Source organism: Canis lupus, chromosome 9, assembly GCF_011100685.1.
Source record: "Canis lupus familiaris isolate Mischka breed German Shepherd chromosome 9, alternate assembly UU_Cfam_GSD_1.0, whole genome shotgun sequence".
In the NCBI taxonomy this organism is placed as follows: domain Eukaryota; kingdom Metazoa; phylum Chordata; class Mammalia; order Carnivora; family Canidae; genus Canis; species Canis lupus.
In genome coordinates, this window is record NC_049230.1 from 13,648,086 (window position 1) to 13,668,430 (window position 20,345).

Here is a 20,345-nt window from a genome sequence, read left to right on the forward strand (position 1 = left end):
TTATGACCAACAACTGTCCCCACTCAATGAAAAAGTCCATTTTACATGGTTCAGCAATGGGTTTTCAACAGTATTTACTCACCAGTTGCAAAAATGAGGCAATTCTGTAAAGAAGACTCTCAATTTTGATGCTTTCTATCTCCAGTGGACATGGCCCTGTGAAATCGGCCATGGAGTACTGGCCAAGAGAAAGGAGGGCCTCTGTGCAATGCTTGAGGGTCATTTCATAGTCCTGCCTCTTAAGTGATTCACACGCTTGTTCACATGACTTCTCAGCTCTTCTGTCTTCCATGACTCAGGGACAAAAATCCTAAAGACAGGAAGAAAGAACAAATCAGAGAAGGTTTTAAAATCTTACTAAACTCTAGCCTAATTCCTACTCAGCTGGATTAATTATCTATCTGAATAGTGACTCTCAACCAGACTTCTGATCAAGGTTGCAGCTGAGCAGTGGCTACTGATGCTACAAAATCTGTTTTTCTTTTATAGTTTATGAAGTCTTACTAAGATCCAAGCAAAATGTCAACCCTAAGTCAGTATCATACAAACAACACATCAAATGTATAAATGAGGCAAATGTATGAATGAAACATGACTTTGAATATGGCAGAGTAACAAACAGTGAAAGCTTCTTTTTTAAAAAACCAGAAGGTACAGAAATGTTTCATATCCAAACTTCCCAATTTCAGTCTTGTAATTCAGTGACTGTGACTGCAGAGAATCAAAATCTATGCCATGCAGGATTTTTTCCCACCAACATAAAAAACTGACTAAAATCCAAGTTTGAACTGCCTAATAACTCAACAAAGATTTCCCGAGGCTGGGGCCTGTGCTAGCAGCACTAAAGTCAAAGACAGAGCATGGCAACACTGCTTTCAAGAAACTCCGATTCTAACAAGAGCAGCAAAGCACAAATGAACAGTTACAAAGACTTATTCCATCTGCCGAAAGGCATGAGCTGGCCTCAAAAGGTGAACAGAAGTTCACCATGCAGAGATGATAGGGAGAGCATATGTGGGCTTTTGAGAGAGAAGAGTTCAAGTGAACTCACTGAGGAGAAACTATGTGACTTCAATTCCAGCTGTGTCAGGGGAAGAGGAGGAGATACGAATGGCCTCATGTGCCACAAGAAGTGAGAGCTTCACTCCACAGACAATGAGCCATGACAGATTTTAAATTAGGAAGGAATCTGGGGCACCTGAGTGACACATTTGGTTAAGCATCCGACTCTTGGGTTTCTGCTTAGGTTGTTAGGCATCTGCCTTCAGCTGAGGGCAGGATCCTGGAGTTCTGGGATCGAATCCCACATCAGGCTCGACGTGGGGAGCCTGCTTCTCCCTCTGCCTATGTTTCTGCCTCTCTCTCTGTGTCTCTCATGAATAAATAAATAAAATCCTAAAAAAATAAAATTAAAATTAAAATTAAAATTAAAAAATTAAGAAAGTAAGGAATCTCTTGTTCAGAAGTCCTGTGGAGTACTGGTTGGTGAGAGGCGGGCATTGCCATTAATAAGATACCACTACCGCAGCCCAAGGAAGAGGTACTGAGAATTCAATCACAGCTTCTCCCCAGCTAGATCACTCACTTATCAAGAGCACAAAGCCTGGGCAGAGAAGACCTAAAATCCTCTGACCTGACAATCATAATCCTGCTTCAGAGGATCACTCTTGCTGACTTCTAGTCACCAGCTCCATCAAGCTGGAGACTGCTTTTCATGCCTGCTCCTACCTTACTCACTCTCCTGCTCCTCCCTACCTTCCAACTTAGCAACTGGCTCCAGATATTTATCTGGCCCTCTCGCCTCTTTCCAGCCCACACTCCTGCCTGGCCCCTCCAGCTTTGAGGACAAACTGGCCCATGCTCTTCCAGCTGGTCTTTAGCCATGTGCTGCCTATGCGCTGCAGTAAAAACTGAGGGCAGACACCTGTGGATGGGCACCCAAAACACAGTGGCATTGAGGGAGGCAGGATGACATCAACAGAGGTCCAGGCCCCTTCAACTTCGAGATGATTGTATGTCAAAAATGTAGAAATTTCTAAGGAATATGTCAACAAAAATTCAAAAAGAACCTCAGCCTTTGTTAGTACTTATTAAAATGGCTGGTATGCACATGTGGTATAATATTATCTACTTTTTTCAGTTTGAAAATTTTAATTAAATTAAAATTTAATTTTAATTTAAAAATACCAAAACATGGTTTTAAAATTACAGGATATATTTTTTTAAGATTTTATTTATTTGTTTGATAGAGAATGAGAGCACAAAGACAAGCAGGAGGAGTGACAGATGGTGGGGGAGAAGCAGGTTCCCCACTGAGCAAGTAACCCAACATGGGGCTCCATCCTAGGACTTTGGGATCATCACCTGACCCAAAGGCAGACACTCAACCACTGAGCCACCCAGGCACTGCCAGGATATTTTAATTTTTTTTTTTTTTTTTTTTTTTTTATTTATGATAGTCACACGGAGAGAGAGAGAGAGAGAGAGGCAGAGACACAGGCAGAGGGAGAAGCAGGCTCCATGCACCGGGAGCCTGATGTGGGATTCGATCCCGGGTCTCCAGGATCGCGCCCTGGGCCAAAGGCAGGCGCTAAACCGCTGCGCCACCCAGGGATCCCCAGGATATTTTAAATGTTTATTTACATTTAGCAAATTAACTATTAAGAAAAACAACAAATCTGCTATTCATAAGATAATTCAACAAACAGGGGCACCTGGGTGGCTCTTGGCTGGTTGAGGGTCTGAATCTTGATTTCAGCTCAGGTCGTTATCCCAGGGTCATCAGATCAAGCCCCACAGCCGGCTGCACACTCAACAGGCAGTCTGCTTGAGGATTCCCTCTCTCCCTTTCTCTAAAATAAATAAATAAGGGATGCCTGGGTGGCTCAGTGGTTGAGCATCTGCCTTCAGCTCAGGGCGTGGTCTGGGTGCTAGGATGAGTCCTGCATCGGACTTCCCACAGAGAGCCTGCCTCTCCCTCTGCCTAGGTCTCTGCCTCTCTCTCTCTCTGAATTTCTTGTGAATAAATAAATAAAATCTTAAAAAAAAAGAATGGCATTACATGATCACTAACTTATTACACAGACCTCAGCTGATGCTGATACTTTGGGCCAAACAGTTCTTTGTTTCAGGAGGCTGTCCTGTGCTTTTTAAGATGTGTAGCAGCATCTCTGGCCTCTACTCACTAGAAGCAAGTAGTATCTCCCAACCTGTGACAACTAAAAGGGTCTCCAAACATGAGCAAACGTCCCCTGGGGGGTAAAACCATTCCTTACTGGAAACTACTGATATAAACAAGCATACAGTGTTTGCTTGCCAGATAACAACAGTAGATAGATAAATCCACAGATACCAGAGGCCCCAGAATGAGCAAATCTTTCCTGTAAAACTCAGCCCACATCTAGAAAATATTACAAAAAGAAGTAAAAAGAGAAACTAAGAATGTACAAGCTAAAATCTTTTTTAGGGAGGGAATGTAGCACAATGATCCAAAGCACAGGCTCATAGCCAGAGGGCTTGCATTCAGAACTCACAAGCCCCCCTCACTCACCATCAGCCCTGTCAGACACTCAGCAGCTGCATGGCCTGGGGCAAATGACTTAACCTCTGGTATCTCAACTTACCTCTAAAACGGCAAGACAACTAATGCCTACCTCCTACGGTTAATGCAGGATTAGGTGAAATAACATGCGTGGAACACTTGTAAGAACGCCTGGCACACAGTAAGTGCTCAGTTAAGTGTTAGCTATTGTTATTTCCCTAAAATTCCAAATTTTCTATTTATATAAAGTAGAATCACTTCACTGATCTCAACATATACTATAATTGTAGGAAACAAAATAACACTCTACTTAACAGAGGAGTTATTTTCATCTCTTTTATCTATCTCTATGATTACGGAAGAAAAGCCATTGGAGAAGTATACTTGTAGCTCACTCATCCAGGCAAGATAACCCCTAAAAGTAGCTACAGAGATCACAGACTCCTGCCAACATTAGCCCCCAAGCCTATTTGCCAAGGAAATCTCAGTAAGGTTAATATATAAGTAGAGGTTAGAAGCAGAACTATTAACGTCAGGAGCTTTGTGGGTAAATGACTTAATAAAGAGTTAACATCTGATTCCTTAGGTTCCAGTGCCTACCTCAGAAAAGGATGTGAAGGTTTCTCTCACAATTAACCTTTGTTAATCGGTGCTGGTAATCGGGTCCTACCCGAACCTCACTGGGGTACTCTGCTGCAGCGTGCGTCTTGGTACGAAGCAGGTCTTAGACTCGTTTTCTCTGGTTTTTCACAAAACAGCATGACCTTCCTGCACATACTCCTGACCAAGTTAAAGTGCTCTCTCAACGCAGCATCAAAGTGAGATGATGCCACAGACCATGCTAGGGTGGACTCCAGAAAACGCCCGGTAAGGGATGTGGAACTACTGGCCCAGACACGCCCCACTGTGGGGCTGACAGACGCTCCTGCCGAGGACACGGACACGGCCCTGTCACTAGCATACAAGCCTGGCCCCCACAGCCGGGTCCCCGCGCAGACGCTGACCAAGCCGGGTCTCGACGAGCCTCTCCCATGGGGGCAGGGAGGCCCAGGGAAAGGAGCGGAGTCACACGAATCCCATCAACAGAGGAAGAAGCTCCACGGCCGCCCATTGTGGGATCTACCTCTATCAGCCCTGGTTCTTTCTCTCCCTGTCAAAAATATCCAACACTCATAAAAAGAATATAAAACACTAACTTTCTACAACTCCGACCCCTGTAGGGAACACAAGCTTGGGAGTACAGAACTCCACAGCCAAGGGGCGGGAATCAGAAACCAAGATTCCAAACCCAATCCACGAACTCCTGCAACCTGCCGCTGACCTACAGCAGAGACTAGGATCATTAGTGTTGGGCCACCCAGCACCCAGTCCTCTTCCGGGCGATAAAAGCTCGTGTTTCCCATTTAAGAAGTCACCTCTCGGGATCCCTGGGTGGCGCAGCAGTTTGGCGCCTGCCTTTGGCCCAGGGCGCGATCCTGGAGACCCGGGATCAAATCCCGCATTGGGCTCCCGGTGCATGGAGCCTGCTTCTCCCTCTGCCTGTGTCTCTGCCTCTCTCTCTTTCTCTCTGTGTGACACTATCATAAATAAATAAAAATAAAAAATAAAAAAAAAAAAAAGAAGTCACCTCTCCTTCGCTCTCAGCCCGTAAGTTTCCTCAAGAGCTGACTACACCAGGGAGGCCAGTGCTACCACGTGACCACGACCGACCAATCCAAGCCTCAGCCGCAAACACAGACATTGGCCCGGGGTAGGACATGTGACCCCATAAGAACCAATGAGAGGGCAGCCCCGGTGGCGCAGCGGTTTAGCGACGCCTGCAGCCCAGGGAGTGATCCTGGAGACCCTGGATCGAGTCCCACGTCGGGCTCTCTGCGTGGAGCCTGCTTCTCCCTCTGCCTGTGCCTCTGCCTCTCTCTCTCTCTCCCTCTGTGTCTCCATGAATAAATAAATAAAATTCTTTAAAAAAAAAAAAAAAAAGAACCAATGAGACACGGGGCTTTTGATGAGGCTTCTGGGAAAGAGACAAGCGTTCTTTCTTGCTAAACCCAAATCTGACAGGCTCCAGGGGTGGACTCTGCTGCGGCCATATTTCTAACAAAGAGCGCCTACAACTGAAGTATGTACAGGAAACGGCAGAGCGGATTCAGGGGAGAAATTGAGTCCTCGTGTCACTACTTGAGCCCTCACTCCACCTAGCTATGCCTGGACTTTGCAGTCAGGTGAGCTGAGAAATTTCTTTCTAGTTTAAGCCAGTCCAGGCTGATGTTTCAGGCAGTTGGAACTAACTGAGATATATGTACCTCTAATTAGTACCTCGCAGGAAGTGAAACACTGGGCTGATCACTGTCTACACACATGATCGCTAATAACACTGGCCGGAGTTACTGATTACTAATAACAGGAAGTGTGTCAAGAGGGGAAAAGGAGGGCATGGGAGAAACATGGTGCAATATCTGGTTATTCTGCCTGTTGAAAATATAATTCTAAAACCTTTGTTTAGAATTGGGTGGGTGCCTGGGTGGCTCAGTGGTTGAGCGTCTGCCTTTGGCTCAGGGCGTGATCCTGAGTCCTGGGATCAAATCCCATATCAGGCTTCTTGCATGGAGCCTGCTTCTCCCTCTGCCTATGTCTCTGCCTCTCTCTCTCTGCATCTCATGAATAAATTAAAAAAATCTTTTAAAAATAAAAAAATAAAATAAAATAAAATAAAATAAAACATTTGTTTAAATGACTTCACCATAAAACTACTTCAGCAATAAGAACCATTTACGGAATGCTTACTGTGTACTGGATGTTGTTGAAAATACTCTATGGAATCTAATTTAATCCCCATGATGACCTTATAAGGTGGATACTATTATTTTTTCCATTCCCATTTATGACAAGGAAACTAAAGCACAAAAAAGTTACTTACCCACAGTTACAAGGTAAGTAACAGAGGCAGGATTCAAATCCAAACAGTATAACCCAGTTCATGCCCTCAGCCATGACACCGACTCTAGACCCACAATGGAGGCTCCAATGCTGTTCAAAGAATAGAAACGCAAACCCAAACACTTCCAAAGGCATCCAATGTGAATGTAAAGTATCACCATTTTAACTCTGAAAACAGTCTTACTAATTTCCTACATAATTCTGCTTTATAAAAGTATACGTATTTTGACTATGTTAGAGATTACCATTTAAGAGAAAGCAAGAAAATCCTCACAAACCTAAGCCAGTCATCTCCTTTGGTTAAACAAAAGTCCTAGGTGTCCCTAAGACTGAGGAGTATTTTAATTAGCATCACCCTTCCATAAAATGATAACATTTGCACCTTCCACAAAAGTCAACTTTATGAGAACATTTCTATCACTAAGTTAGCTTTCACTACTTTTATAGAAAAGAAACATTTTAAAATCTATCCTGAAGATAGATTTAGATCTTAGTACAATCCAAAGGAAAAAATGATAAAGCTGATCAAAATTAAACATTTTTACTCTTTGAAAGACACTGTTAAAGGAATGAAAAAAATGCTAAAGATGAAGAGAAAAGTATTTGCAAATCACATATCTGAAAAAGGATCTATGTATATCTGGATATACAAAGAACTCTCAAATGTCAATAATAAGAAAACAACTGGGGTGGGGGAGATGGGTAACTGGGTGATTTACATTAAGGAGGGCACATGATGTAATGAGCACTGGTTATTTTGTAAGACTGATAAATCCTGACCTCTGCCTCTGAAACCAATAATACATTGTATGTTAATTAATTGGATTTAAATAAAAAATTTTTTTAAATTTTAAGTTGGGTAAGGATTTCCAAAAACACTCCACAAAGAGGATATAATGATGGCAAATTAGCACATGAAAAGATGTTCAATGGCTTTAATCATCAGAGAAATGCAAATTAAAACCATGATTAGATACTACTACATACTTATTAGAATGGCTACATTACAAATATTGATAATATCAGTGGTGTGAAATAACCAGAACTCTCATACATTGCTAATAGGAATATAAAATAGTACAGCCGCTCCAGAAAAAGGGTTGACAGTTTCTTAAAAAGTTAAACATATACTCACTATATGACCCAGCAATCCCCCTCTGCCCACAGACAGCTACCCTGGAGAAATGAAAACGTAGGTTCACACACAAATCTGTACACAGATGTTTGTAGCAGCTCTATTCATAACTGCTAAAAATTGGAAACAATCCAAATGTCCTTTAATGAACTACTCAGTAATAAAAAAATAAATTTGCAAAATATGGAATATCTTAGATGAATGTTATTGTTTTTTTTAAATTTTTATTTATTTATGATAGTCACAGAGAGAGAGAGAGAGGCAGAGACACAGGCAGAAGGAGAAGCAGGCTCCATGTACCGGGAGCCCGACGTGGGATTCGATCCCGGGTCTCCAGGATCGCGCCCTGGGCCAAAGGCAGGCGCTAAACCGCTGCGCCACCCAGGGATCCCTTAGATGAATGTTAAAGAGTAAAAGTGCCCAGTCTTAAAAGCTTAATATTGCTATGATTCCATTTGTATTACATTCCAAAAAGCCAAAACTATAGGGATAGAAAAAGATCAGTGGTTGCTGGGGTTAGGGGATGGGGATGGTAACTATTCAAGGAGAGCAGGAAGGAGTTTTTCGGGGTGGCGATACTATGTATTCTAACTGTGTTGATGGCTGCACAAACTATACATGTATCAAATTGGAAAAAATTTTCTTACCAAAAGAAAAAAGCCACTTTTACTCTATGATAATTTAAGAATAAAATTTTTAAATTACTTTTAAAATGTGAGTCATAGGACACCTGGGTGGCTCAGTTGGTTAAGTGTCTGCCTTTGGCTCAGGTCAAGATTCCAGGACCATGGGGTGGAGCCCCATATGGGGCTTCCTGCTCAGTGGAAACCTGCTTCTCCCTCACCCTCTGCCATCCCCACCCCCACCCCCTGCTTGTGCTGTTTCTCTGTCAAATAAATAAATAAAATATTTTAAAAATAAAATAAATATGAATCACAATGTCACAACACAGGTTTTAAAAACTGGGAAGAAATAGATACAAAAAGATAAGTGTGTTGTTGTTTTAATATTTTATTTATTCATGAGAGACACAGAAGAGAGGCAGAGACACAGAGAGGGAGAAGCAGGGTCCCTGCAGGGAACTGGATGTAGAACTCGATCCCAGGACCCCGGGATCACAACCTGAGCCAAAGGCAGACGCTCAACCACTGAGCCACCCAGGCGCCCCACTGTGTATTGTTAATAAATGGAAAACCTATACATTTCCCTTCCCATGTATGTACGCTTTAGAGGCAAAAATGGAGTCTCAGAAAGAATGTCTCCAAAGAGAGCAATCATTGAGTTCACTTGGCACAAAATATAGGATACTTCTGAAGAATTCCATCATCGCTAGGTAATTTGTCCAGGACTAAAAGTAAATACTGGAAGAAAAATGAAATCAATAGTGCACTACAAAGGTGGTAGGTAGACAGGCCTGGACTAAGACATTTTCAGTAACAGATGGTAAAAAAGAAAGGAGATTTGTAAAAGCATCGTTCTTTTCCCACTGTGGATTTCTTTCTATAACAGTATGAGAATAACCACCAGACCACCATGAAATCAAGTCATAAAATGTATTTTATTGTTAAAAAAAAAAAAAGTGTTATCTTCCTTAAATTAACTTTTCTGGTTAATAATATAAAATTCCTCCGTTATTTCAAAAGAGCTAAAGCTTATTTGATTACAGACAGACTTCAAAGAACAAAAATAAACTGTGATCAATCAGCAGCAGCCAATAGTAGTAAATAAAATTTCTTCAATCTAAATTGAAGATGATTTCTATATCTCTGACTTATACATTTGTTTCCATCAGAAATGAAAAAATTATTTTCCTCATAATTAACTTGAGTGGAATGAAATCACACTGCATTTGTCAAGATTTTAGAAGACTGATGAGTTATGCCGAACATTACTACTATCCACTCTGACAGAAATCACTAACAGCCACAATCGGGTCTTGACTAGACCCCAAGTTGTCCTTAATTATTAAGCTATATAAACAATAAAACCATAGGAAAACTTAAAAGACCCATACAATAAAATACATAAGTTTCTTTTTTTTTTTCTTTTTAAGATTTAATTTATTCATGAGAGACACAGAGAGAAAGAGAGAGAGGCAGAGACACAGGCAGTGGGAGAAGCAGGCTCCATGCAGGGAGCCTGATGTGGGACTCAATCCCGGGTCTCCAGGATCAGGCCCTGGGCTGAAGGCAGGCGCTAAACCGCTGAGCCAGCCAGGGGTTTCCCCCATAAGTTTCCTTACATAACTAACAAAACAAAAATTTAAACAAAGGAAGAATTGCTGAAAAAAAAATTAAAGATTCACTTTTTTTACAAAGTCAGTAATTTAGCTTTAATCTGCCTCATGCATTATTTTCCCTGTGGAAACTATTATTCCCAAAACAAGACCCTACTAGGAAGTAAATGTATTGTGAAAAAAGAAGAAAAGCCAGATTGATACATTATTAAAATAACCCACATGACCTAGCCCAGTGGGGTAAGAAAAGCATATCAGAGTATGCCCCCTTCTCCAGACTAAGCACAGCTGTGAGGAGACAGTGACGCTGGTAGACGTGTGTCATGCTTCCTCAGGAAGGCAGAAAGTTAAGAACTATTACTTGAGAGGTGGCATGGTGGTTCTGAAACACCTATAAAATAATGTCCAGGCTCACCACTAGATATCCAGGCCACCCACAGCCTGGCTACAGCCTAACTTTCCTACCACTCCCCAAGGACAGGCTTCTGAGTCTCTTGATAATGCCCTTTCCACTGCCTGAATGTCCTTTCCCTCCTCTCTCTGAACCTAACTCCTATTCAGCTTTAAATGAATCCTTCCAGACTTCCATAAGATGCTCTCACATCCCCTCCCCAAACCAGTACTACTTCCTATAGAATGATCTAGCCTCTTAATCATCTATTATTTTGAATTAAATATTTAAGATGCCTTATCTGGGGGCCTCTAGGGGCTCAGTCAGTTACACCTCTGCCTTCAGCTCAGGTCATGGTCTCAGCCCTGCCCTGCATCAGGCTCCCTGCTCAGCAGGGAGTCTGCCTCTCCCTCTCTCTCTAACCCCCTCCCCTAATTCGTGCTCTCTCTCCCTCAAACAAATAAAAAAATTTTTTAACAAATAAAATCTTAAAAAAAAAAAGATCCTTTATCTGCCCAACACAACCATCTTATAAATAGGGGTCATATTTTATATCCTTTATATCCCCAAGACAACCATTCAGTTCACTAAAGCCATTCAATAAATACTTTAATTGAATTTCCCAAAGAGATGGCCTAAAATAACCTGAATGCCAAGCATTCCAAGAACTGTCCTGTACCAAATTCAGTACTCATTAGAATTCCATGTCATAAAGAGGAATGTTGTGTTATCTTTAAATTTATCTGCTTTTATCCAAAACTGGAATCTGTGATGGTTCTATGGGATACACAGGCAAAATATTCTGCAAAGTGAAGAAAGTTCTATTCATTGTACTGTGTTTTATATTCGCCCAGACTTGCATTTTTCTCTAAAACTCTTATAAAAATCTCTGAGCATGCAAGAAGCATTAGAAGAGAGACTAAGCCTATTGAGAAGAAAATTAGAAAACTAGAAACTAAGATCATCAATCATATTCCATCTTGAATAATCCCTTTCATAAAGAGGTAAATTCTCCTAAATTCCAAAATGAATGGAATTCAATATAGTAAAGTGTAAAATGCTTTAAATACATAAAAGAAATACCCAAATGGACTTCTTACCCTCTGTAGTAACTAAAATGATAAAGGCAAAAAAAACTAAATTTAACAAGTTATGTCAACAGCTAAAATTAAAGGGTTCTTTTTTTTCCCATCTTAGTTTGACTTTTCCTGACCCGTATTTTAGAACTGTCAGCAATTCAGGAGACAGGCTGCTTTCAATAATTCCAAATTATTTCTTGAAAAGTTTGAGCTTCCTCCCAAATCATTTAACATGTCTACTAATCAATAAAAATATGTATATTTAAAAACCCATATTTATGAAGCAATCAAATTACATTAAAAGACTGACTTTCTAGAAAAGGTAGCTGCTTGCCAAGAAAATTATATTACTAAAAAAAATTTTCTATTCTTTGCATTTCTTCATTTTCCCTTTTGGATTATCTGTGGAGACTTGTATACACATCATAATCCCAAACAGTTAAGCTTTTTATATAAAACATAAATCAATTTTTAAAAAGCCAACTGCATAATTAAAACAAAATGGTACTACTACCACCACCATCCCTCTTAAAAGCTGTCTTTAATTTACCAACAGTCGATGTTTTAAAACAATATTTTCAAATCAGTCTTTGAAACTCAATACAGTTTCCTACTTTCATTTGATAAGTAAAAACAAGTAGATTATACAATGACACGGTATATAATCTTATTTTGTAAAACATATATACATATTAAATATATTATATAAAAAGCCAAGATAGGAAACAAAATATTAAAAGTATCTCCCTCCCCAAAACCTGTACCAGGTTTGTAACTCCAGTCTGATCATGAGGAAAACATCAGACAAACCCAAACTGAGGGGTACTCTATGAAATACCTGATCGGGGTGCCTGGGTGACTAAGTCCGTTAAGTATCCAACTCTTGCTTTCCGCTTGGGTCCCGATCTCAGGGGCTTGGGTCCCGATCTCAGGGGCTTGGGTCCTGATCTCAGGGTTGTGAGATGGAGACCCGCGACAGGTCTACTTGGGACTCGCTCTTTTCTGCTTCCTCTGCCCTTCCCCACCGTACACTAGCACACTCTGTCTAAAATAAATAGATCTTTAAATAAATGACTACCTGACCAAGACTCTTCAAAATTATCACAAAAACAATAAAATTCTGAAAAATTGTCATGGCTCAGGAAACAGGAAAACTACATTCAACATGGATCCTGGATAGATCTTTCAACAGAAAAGGCTTTATTAGAAACACTAGGGAAATTCAAATAAAACCTGGGTATTAGTTACCACTAATGTTCCAATGATGGTTTCCTAGATTTGACAAACATACCATAGAAGTGTAAGGTATTAACAATGGAGGAGCCTCTTCTTGGGAAAATTTTGACTTGCAAAAGAGGAGCAACAGGTATGGTGTCTGTGAATTAGAATATTTACCCTGATTTTAGATAAGCTGCATAGATAAATCTCTGTTCAAGTATAAACTAAAAACAACAACAACAACAAAACCAACGAGGGAAACTGGATGAAGAATACAGGAGAACTCTAGCCTACATTTACAACTCTTCTGTAAATCTAAAATGATTCCAAAATTAAAAGTTTATTTTAAAAAGTGGATACCTCTGAGTGGTGGGTTATGGATTTTTTTTTAATTCACGACATTTTTCTTTTTTTTTTTTTAAGGTTTTATTTATTTATTCGTGAGCGACACAGAGAGAGGCAGAGACACAGGCAGAGGGAGAAGCAGGCTCCACACAGGGAGCCTGATGTGGGACTCGATCCCGGGATTCCAGGAACATGCCCTAAGCCAAAGGCAGGCACTAAACCGGTGAGCCACCCAGGCATCCCTTTTTTTTTTTTAAATCTATATTTCTTTATTCATGAGAGACAGAGAGAGAGAGTCAGAGACATAGGAAGAGGGAGAAGCAGGCGCCTCACAGGAAGCCCAATGTGGGACTCGATCCCGGATCCGGGGATTATGCCCTGAGCGGAAGGCAGATGCACAACCGCTGAGCCACCTAGGTGTCCCTCATCTGCATTTTTCAACAAGCAACATGCTTCACTGTCATGGAAGGCATCTATGCTTACCACTGACCACTGTATCACCGACACTATACCATGCTTCATTGTCATAAAAAACAAAAAGGGGTGGGAACTATTCTAGATCTTAAAAAAACTAAAGAGAGGTGCCTGCGTGGCTCAGTCAATAGAGCATGCAATTCCTCATCTCTAGCTCCATGTTGGGTGTAGAGATTACTTTAAAAAAAAAAAAATCGGGATCCCTGGGTGGCGCAGCGGTTTGGCGCCTGCCTTTGGCCCGGGGCACGATCCTGGAGACCCGGGATCGAATCCCACGTCGGGCTCCCGGTGCATGGAGCCTGCTTCTCCCTCTGCCTGTGTCTCTGCCTCTCTCTCTCTCTCTGTGACTATCATAAATAAATAAAAATTAAAAAAATTAAAAAAAAAAAATCACAAGGAGCAGAAAATACATTTACTATACTGTAAAAACCCCATGTAAGAGTGGACCTACACAATTCAAATCTGTATTAATGAAGTACCAATCCGGGCAGCCCAGGTGGCCCAGCGGTTTAGTGCCGCCTTAGGCCCAGGGCGTGATCCTGGAGAACCAGGATGGAGTCCCACGTCGAGCTCCCTGCATGGAGCCTGCTTCTCCCTCTGCCTGTGTCTCTGCTTCTCTCTCTCCTCTCTGTGTATTCTCATGAGTAAATAAATAAAATCTTAAAAAAAAAAAAAAATTAAGTACCAATCCAATATGTCTGCCACTTACTTTCAACTGGCCCTGAAAAAAAACTATATATATATTTTTTTAAAGATTTTATTTATTTATTCATAGAGACACAGAGAGGCAGAGACACAGGCAGAGGGAGAAGCAGCCTCCACACAGGGAGCCCGATGTGGGACTCGATCCCAGGTCTCCAGGATCAGACCCCAGGCTGCAGGCGGTGCTAAACCACTGCGCCACCGGGGCTGCCCGAAAAAAACCTATTTAGACAGAGAAAGCAAATTTTGGCAAATGCTAACAAAAGAGTAGTGTTGATTATACTAGTCTTTCAACTATCCTATATGCAGAAACATTTTCATAATATAATTATCTTTTAGATTTTATTTATTTATTCATAAGAGACAGAGACAGGGGCAGAGATACACAGGCAGAGGGAGAAGCAGGCTCCCTGTGGGGAGCTCAAAGCAGGACTCGATCCCAGGACTCCAGGATCATGACCCGAGCCCAAAGCAGACACTCAACCACTGAGCCACCCAAGCATCCCTCATAACATAAATTAAACAAATGGTTTTCTTTAACTTAAGTAAGTGGTTTGAGGGGTGACTGCATGGCTCAGTAGGTTAAGCGGCTGCCTTTGGCTCAAGTCATGATCCCAGGGTCTTAGCATAGATTCCCACATCAGGCTCCCTGCAGAGCAGGAGAGCCTGCTTCTGCTTCTGCCTCTCTCTCATGAATAAATAAATAAAATCTTTAAAAAAAAATAAAAAATAAAAAATAAATCTTTTGTGAAAAGTGCTTTGAAACTCAAACTAATCCAGGGGTGCCTGGTAGCTGGGTCAGTTAAGCATCCAACTCTTGGGTTTCACCCAACATTGGGTGTTGGATGTGGAGCCTGCTTGGAGATTCTCTCCCTCTACAGCCCTCTCCTTCCCTACCCCACTAGCACAGGTGCTCTCTCTCTCTCAAAAAAAAAAAAAAGCCCAGAAAATAACAAGTGTTGGTGATGATGTGGAGAAACAGGAAGCTTTGTACATTACTAGTGGGACAAAGAATGGGGCTACTACTATGAAAAACAGTATGGTGGTTGTTCAAAAAATTGAACATAGAATTATCACAGGATCTAGCAATTCCATTTCTGGGTTAATATCTAAGAGAACCAAAAGCAGGGACTCAAACAAATATTTGTATACTCATGTTCATAGCAGCATTATTCACAATAGCCAAAAGGAAGAAGAAACCCAAATGTCGGGACACCTGGGTGGCTCAGCAGTTGGGCGTCTGACTTCCGCTCAGGTCGTGATCCCGAGATCCAGGATCAAGCACAGCATCAGGCTCCCTGTGAAGAGCCTGCTTCTCCCTCTGCCTAGGTCTCTGCCTCTCTCTCTGTCTGTGTCTCTCATGAATAAAAAAGAAGAAAAGAAAGAAAAGAAAAAAGAAAAGAAAGAGAAAGAAAGAAGAAAGAAAGAGAGAGAAAGAAAGAAAGAAAGAAAGAAAGAAAGAAAGAAAGAAAGAAAGAAAGAAAGAAACGAAAGGCAAGTGTCTATCAACTGATGAATGGATTAAAAATGTGGTATTTACAGGGATCCCTGGGTGGCGCAGCAGTTTGGCGCCTGCCTTTGGCCCAGGGCGCGATCCTGGAGACCCGGGATCGAATCCCACATCAGGCTCCCGGTGCATGGAGCCTGCTTCTCCCTCTGCCTGTGTCTCTCCCTCTCTCTCTCTCTCTCTCTGTGACTATCATAAATAAATAAAAATTTTAAAAAAAAATGTGGTATTTACATATAGTGGCATATTATTTAGCCTTAAAAAGGAAGGAAAAGCTGACATATGCTACATCGGTCGGTGAACCTTGAAAACATTATGCTAAGTAAAAAGAGCCAGACACAAAAAAGACAATATATGATTGCACTTATATGAGGGATCTAGAATAGAGAAATTCATAGAGACAGAAAGAATGCTGGTTGCCAGGGGCTGGGGGGGGGCAGAAATGGAGAGTTGTTTCATGGGTACAGAGTTTCAGTCTAGGGCAATTGAAGAGTTTTGGAGATGAATGGCGGGGGTAGTCCCACAACAATGAGAATGTACCTACTGTCACTGAACTGTAGAGCAAAAAACGGTAATTTTATGTTCTGCTTATTTAACCAAAATTTCTAGAAAAAACAAGTACACAAGCCTTGATACCATTCTTATAAGCAGTAAAGCCCATGCCCTAATCCAGAGGCAAACTTAAGGATCTTTTGTTGCCCATTTCCCAGTGTGCCCTATCCCTGAAGGACTAAGAGCTTGCAGAGCCAGAGCCAGAGCCAAAGGTAGGAAGCTAGTCCCACTAAATAAATTTAGAAAAGCCAAAGCAGGGCTAAGCCCAGAGTAGGTGGCAAGAGGCAGGCTAGGGAAGAGAAGGCAAAAGCAGAAAGCAGGGACTCTCTCAGGACGTGGGCAGCTGATGAGACTGGTCAGGCTAGCACAATGGAGAGAGCAGGGAAATAACAGAGTAGGAGAGACCAGAGAAGGGAATTCCCCCAGGGTAAGGAAAGGGAGGGGAAGTGGAGGAAAAGGTAAAAGAGAATTATAAGGTGGTTCATTCAAGAAGAGAGTCTGCCTAAGTGTCAGCCGAAAAATGACTTCCTTCCATTGAGGCAACCATGTGTATCCAAAGAAACCAAGAAAGCTGATGAAGCCAACAAAAAGTTAGGAGGAAAAATAGTTTTCTACCAAAGACTACCATATCGCCATCTCCAAAACACTAATGCCATTTTTTTGGTTGGTTTTTGTTTTGTTTTTACAAGAAGAAAACACATTTGTTTAGGAGTAATTTCAGTGTGGGCCTACCTTTTTTATTTGTATCAGACACTAGTATGCTACAGTGAGTTTGTCTACGGGATAAGGATTAAGAGTAGAGGGGATCCCTGGGTGGCGCAGCGGTTTAGCGCCTGCCTTTGGCCCAGGGCGCGATCCTAGAGACCCGGGATCGAATCCCACGTCGGGCTCCTGGTGCATGGAGCCTGCTTCTCCCTCTGCCTATGTCTCTGCCTCTCTCTCTCTCTGTGACTATCATAAATAAATAAAAATTTTTTAAAAATTTAAAAAAAAAAAAAAAGGATTAAGGGATCCCTGGGTGGCGCAGCGGTTTGGCACCTGCCTTTGGCCCAGGGCGCGATCCTGGAGACCCCGGATCGAATCCCACGTCAGGCTCCCGGTGCATGGAGCCTGCTTCTCCCTCTGCCTATGTCTCTGCCTCTCTCTCTCTCTCTCTCTCTCTATGTGACTATCATAAATAAATAAAATTTAAAAAAAAAATTAAAAAAAAAAAGGATTAAGAGTAGATAGACAGGCTTGAAACCAGATCTGCCTGAATTTCGATCCTGGCATTGCAACTTGAGACAATCCACCTAAAAATCTGCCTCCATCTCCAAATCTGTAAAATATGGATAATAACAGTACCTTGCAGGACTCTCGCAAGAATTAATAGGTTAAACTATAGCAGTACTCACAACAGTGCCTGGCCCACTGGTATAGAAGGATTAGCTCACTATTACCCTCCAGATCTAGAATATGAGCTCCATGGGAGCTGGGATTCTGTTTATTTTGTTCACTGTTGGAGCCCCTAGGTTCCTAACGTAAGTATGGTTGCTGAAAAATAAAACTTAGTAGAGTAAGATAAACTTTTTGCCAGCAACACAGAATCCCAAAGTTGAATAGCACTACCTTTTTGTTATTTCTGACAACTAAAATCTGCATTATAGTTTAGCCTCAAAGTTTAGAGTTCACAGAGGGATTTTACATATCTTGTCTCAAGTGAATCTGCAAAGCTATTATTTATCTCCATCAGAGACAAACTAAGACTCCAAAAGACTTAAGTGATTTGCTCAAAAACACGAAGTCTGAGGCAGAACAGGATTCTGGAAGTTAATCCTACTTCTCTTCCTTCTAGACCACACCCAGAGAGCTCAGAACAAACCCTACTGAACTGTTCAAATTCTCCCTATCTGCACATGCACCCAGCATAACCAACACTGTTCATCTTCCCATTTGCTTTAAAGCAAAGGATAAGGTGGGGGGAGGGGTCTGGAAGGCTCTATCCGTAAAGTGGCTGCCTTGGGGTTGGGGGTCATGATCCTGCAGTCCTGGGATTGAGCCCCATTTCAGGCTCCCAAGCAGGGAGCCTGCTTCTCCCTCTGCCTCTACTGATTCCCCTGCTTGTATGCATGTGCTCTCTCTCAATCTTTAAAAAAAATAATAAAGTTACTAATGGGGAGGTAAGAAACAGAAGACACCACAGAAACAACTGAACAACTGCTCAGGTTGGAAAATGGGTACAATGGAACTGACTATACTCTTTTACTACTTTCTGTATGTTTGAAAGATTCCATAATAAAAAAATTTTTGATTAAAAAATAAAGTCCTGAGGCACTGGGGTGGCTCAGTGGTTAAGTAAGTATCTGCCTTTGGCTCAGAGTGTGATCCCTGGGTCCTGGGATGGAGCCCTGTGTCAGGTTCCCTGTTCAGTGTAGAACCTGCTTCTCCCTCTGCCCTCTCCCAAATATGTATGCTATATATTGTATATAAAATAATATATAAACATATATATAAAATGAAATCCTCATTCCCCACAATAAACTCCATTCTTCCAGCTTTCCACTGAGCATACATGGGTGTGAGGAAAACCCCCCAGACGAGACCAATCAGCACTCCACAGTGTGAGGCTAGGAGAACACTGGGCTGGGAATCAGGAAGCTTCATCCATGCTTGGCTTTACTGAATGTCAGACCTCACTGGTTCCTCTAGTACCTCTGGCCCCCAAACTTCCTCCTCTGCTCCTTTGAGATTAAAATTCTGATTTCAGGTTTCTACTAGCTCCCTGAATTCAACCAACAAAACCAAATTCATCCTGCCTCTATTCCAAACCCCTAAGACTTGTTCTTCCTCCTGATTTCCCTATTCCTGATGCCTATTCTGCCGACCATCCAAGCACAAAAATCTCAACATCACCTCTGACTTGAGACGGGAAACTGACTGTTCCCTTCTCCTCCTACCTAATCAGTCACCTCTCTGTTCAACCTCCAAAATAGCTCCTGAATCCACTGCCTCCTTTCCATCCCCAAGGCCATCGATTCAATTCAGGCCCCTATCATCCCTCATGTGGACTATTACCATGAATGCAACTAAAAGTCCCGCTCTCTGTTTCTCCTCTCTGCCAATCCATCCTAATCATCCTTGGTCTATCATTTAACACCCTCCCCCCCAAAAGCCCAGTCCTGACCTCAGTAGCCTCATGTTCCACTATGTTCCTTTATGTCCCCCACGGTCCAAGTGGTGTGGACATGCAGTTTCCTGACGTCCACCTCATTCCCAACAATACTCCTCTGCCTCTGCTCAAGCTTTTCTTCCCTCCAGAATGCCCTCTTCTTTCCATTGCTTCTCATCCTGATGGTGGTGCCATTTAAGTATCACTTCTTCAGCTGAACTGTTCCTTGATATCCCCAAGGGGGCAGTATCACCCCCTCTACTTAACCACTAAGCACCTTGGCTGAACTCTGCTGAACTCTTTTATAGCACCTATCAAACTCCTATTAGTCCTTTCATTTTCTGGTGCCCCTATTCTCCCTACTAGATAATTCATTCCTTGTCAGGAGGAAATAGGTTTTATTCATCTTCGTATTCCTCAAAACAGAATTATCAAAGACTGTGCAAAGGCACAGTGGTATGCCATGAATGAGTTGAAGACGTTCTCAGACAGGGATCCCCTCAGCCCTCCAACCAGCCACAAAGGGATTTTTTCAGCAGCCTGAGTCCCCATTGGTCAAGTTTCAGGCATTCTCAAGTAGCTGCCTCCTTCAAATAGGTAGACACCACCATGATGACTTGGAAGCACTCAGAGGACACAAGGTGGCACACTGTACACCGTGGATGCTCAATAAACATTTGCTGCATTGAATCTCAGAATAATCCTATTTCCCTTCAAGCACTATCTCCAAGATCACTTATCTAGACCTCTTTGAACAGCTTCACGGAATGTGTTCTGGCTATCTTTTTATTAATCACCGGTTTATTAGCTGGTTATACTTGCCTTACCATCCAAAGCTCACATCAATACTGTATAGCATAAAATAGCACAGGATGTGCACAAACAATTCACCATGAAGAGACTCGAAGAGTAAAATTCAACATTATAGAAGAAATGCAAATGCTACTTTACACTACTAAATGAGCAAAAACTTTTAAGGAAAAAATGTATTTCTGTCCAGCTATGGTAAAACAGGTATATCCATGTAACTGTTAGTAGTACAAACTGGTACAACATTCTTGAAAAATCATATGGCAAAAT

The 20,345-nt window shown here is 41.8% G+C and overlaps 1 protein-coding gene across 5 annotated transcripts in view; it reads right to left on the reverse strand.

Moving 5' to 3' along the window:
• Positions 1-20,345, reverse strand: part of HELZ (helicase with zinc finger) — a 165,625-nt gene that overhangs the window by 137,005 nt on the left and 8,275 nt on the right. For 3 of the 5 annotated variants that reach the window (XM_038546817.1, XM_038546813.1, XM_038546816.1), the window contains one exon: positions 83-310. In XM_038546817.1, the coding sequence (XP_038402745.1) occupies positions 83-292 (210 nt within the window). In that variant the 5' untranslated portion in view covers positions 293-310. Of the gene's footprint in view, positions 1-82; positions 311-7,613; positions 7,655-12,610; positions 12,695-20,345 lie in introns of all 5 variants that reach the window. The other 2 variants (XM_038546814.1, XM_038546815.1) reach the window with 2 other exon arrangements.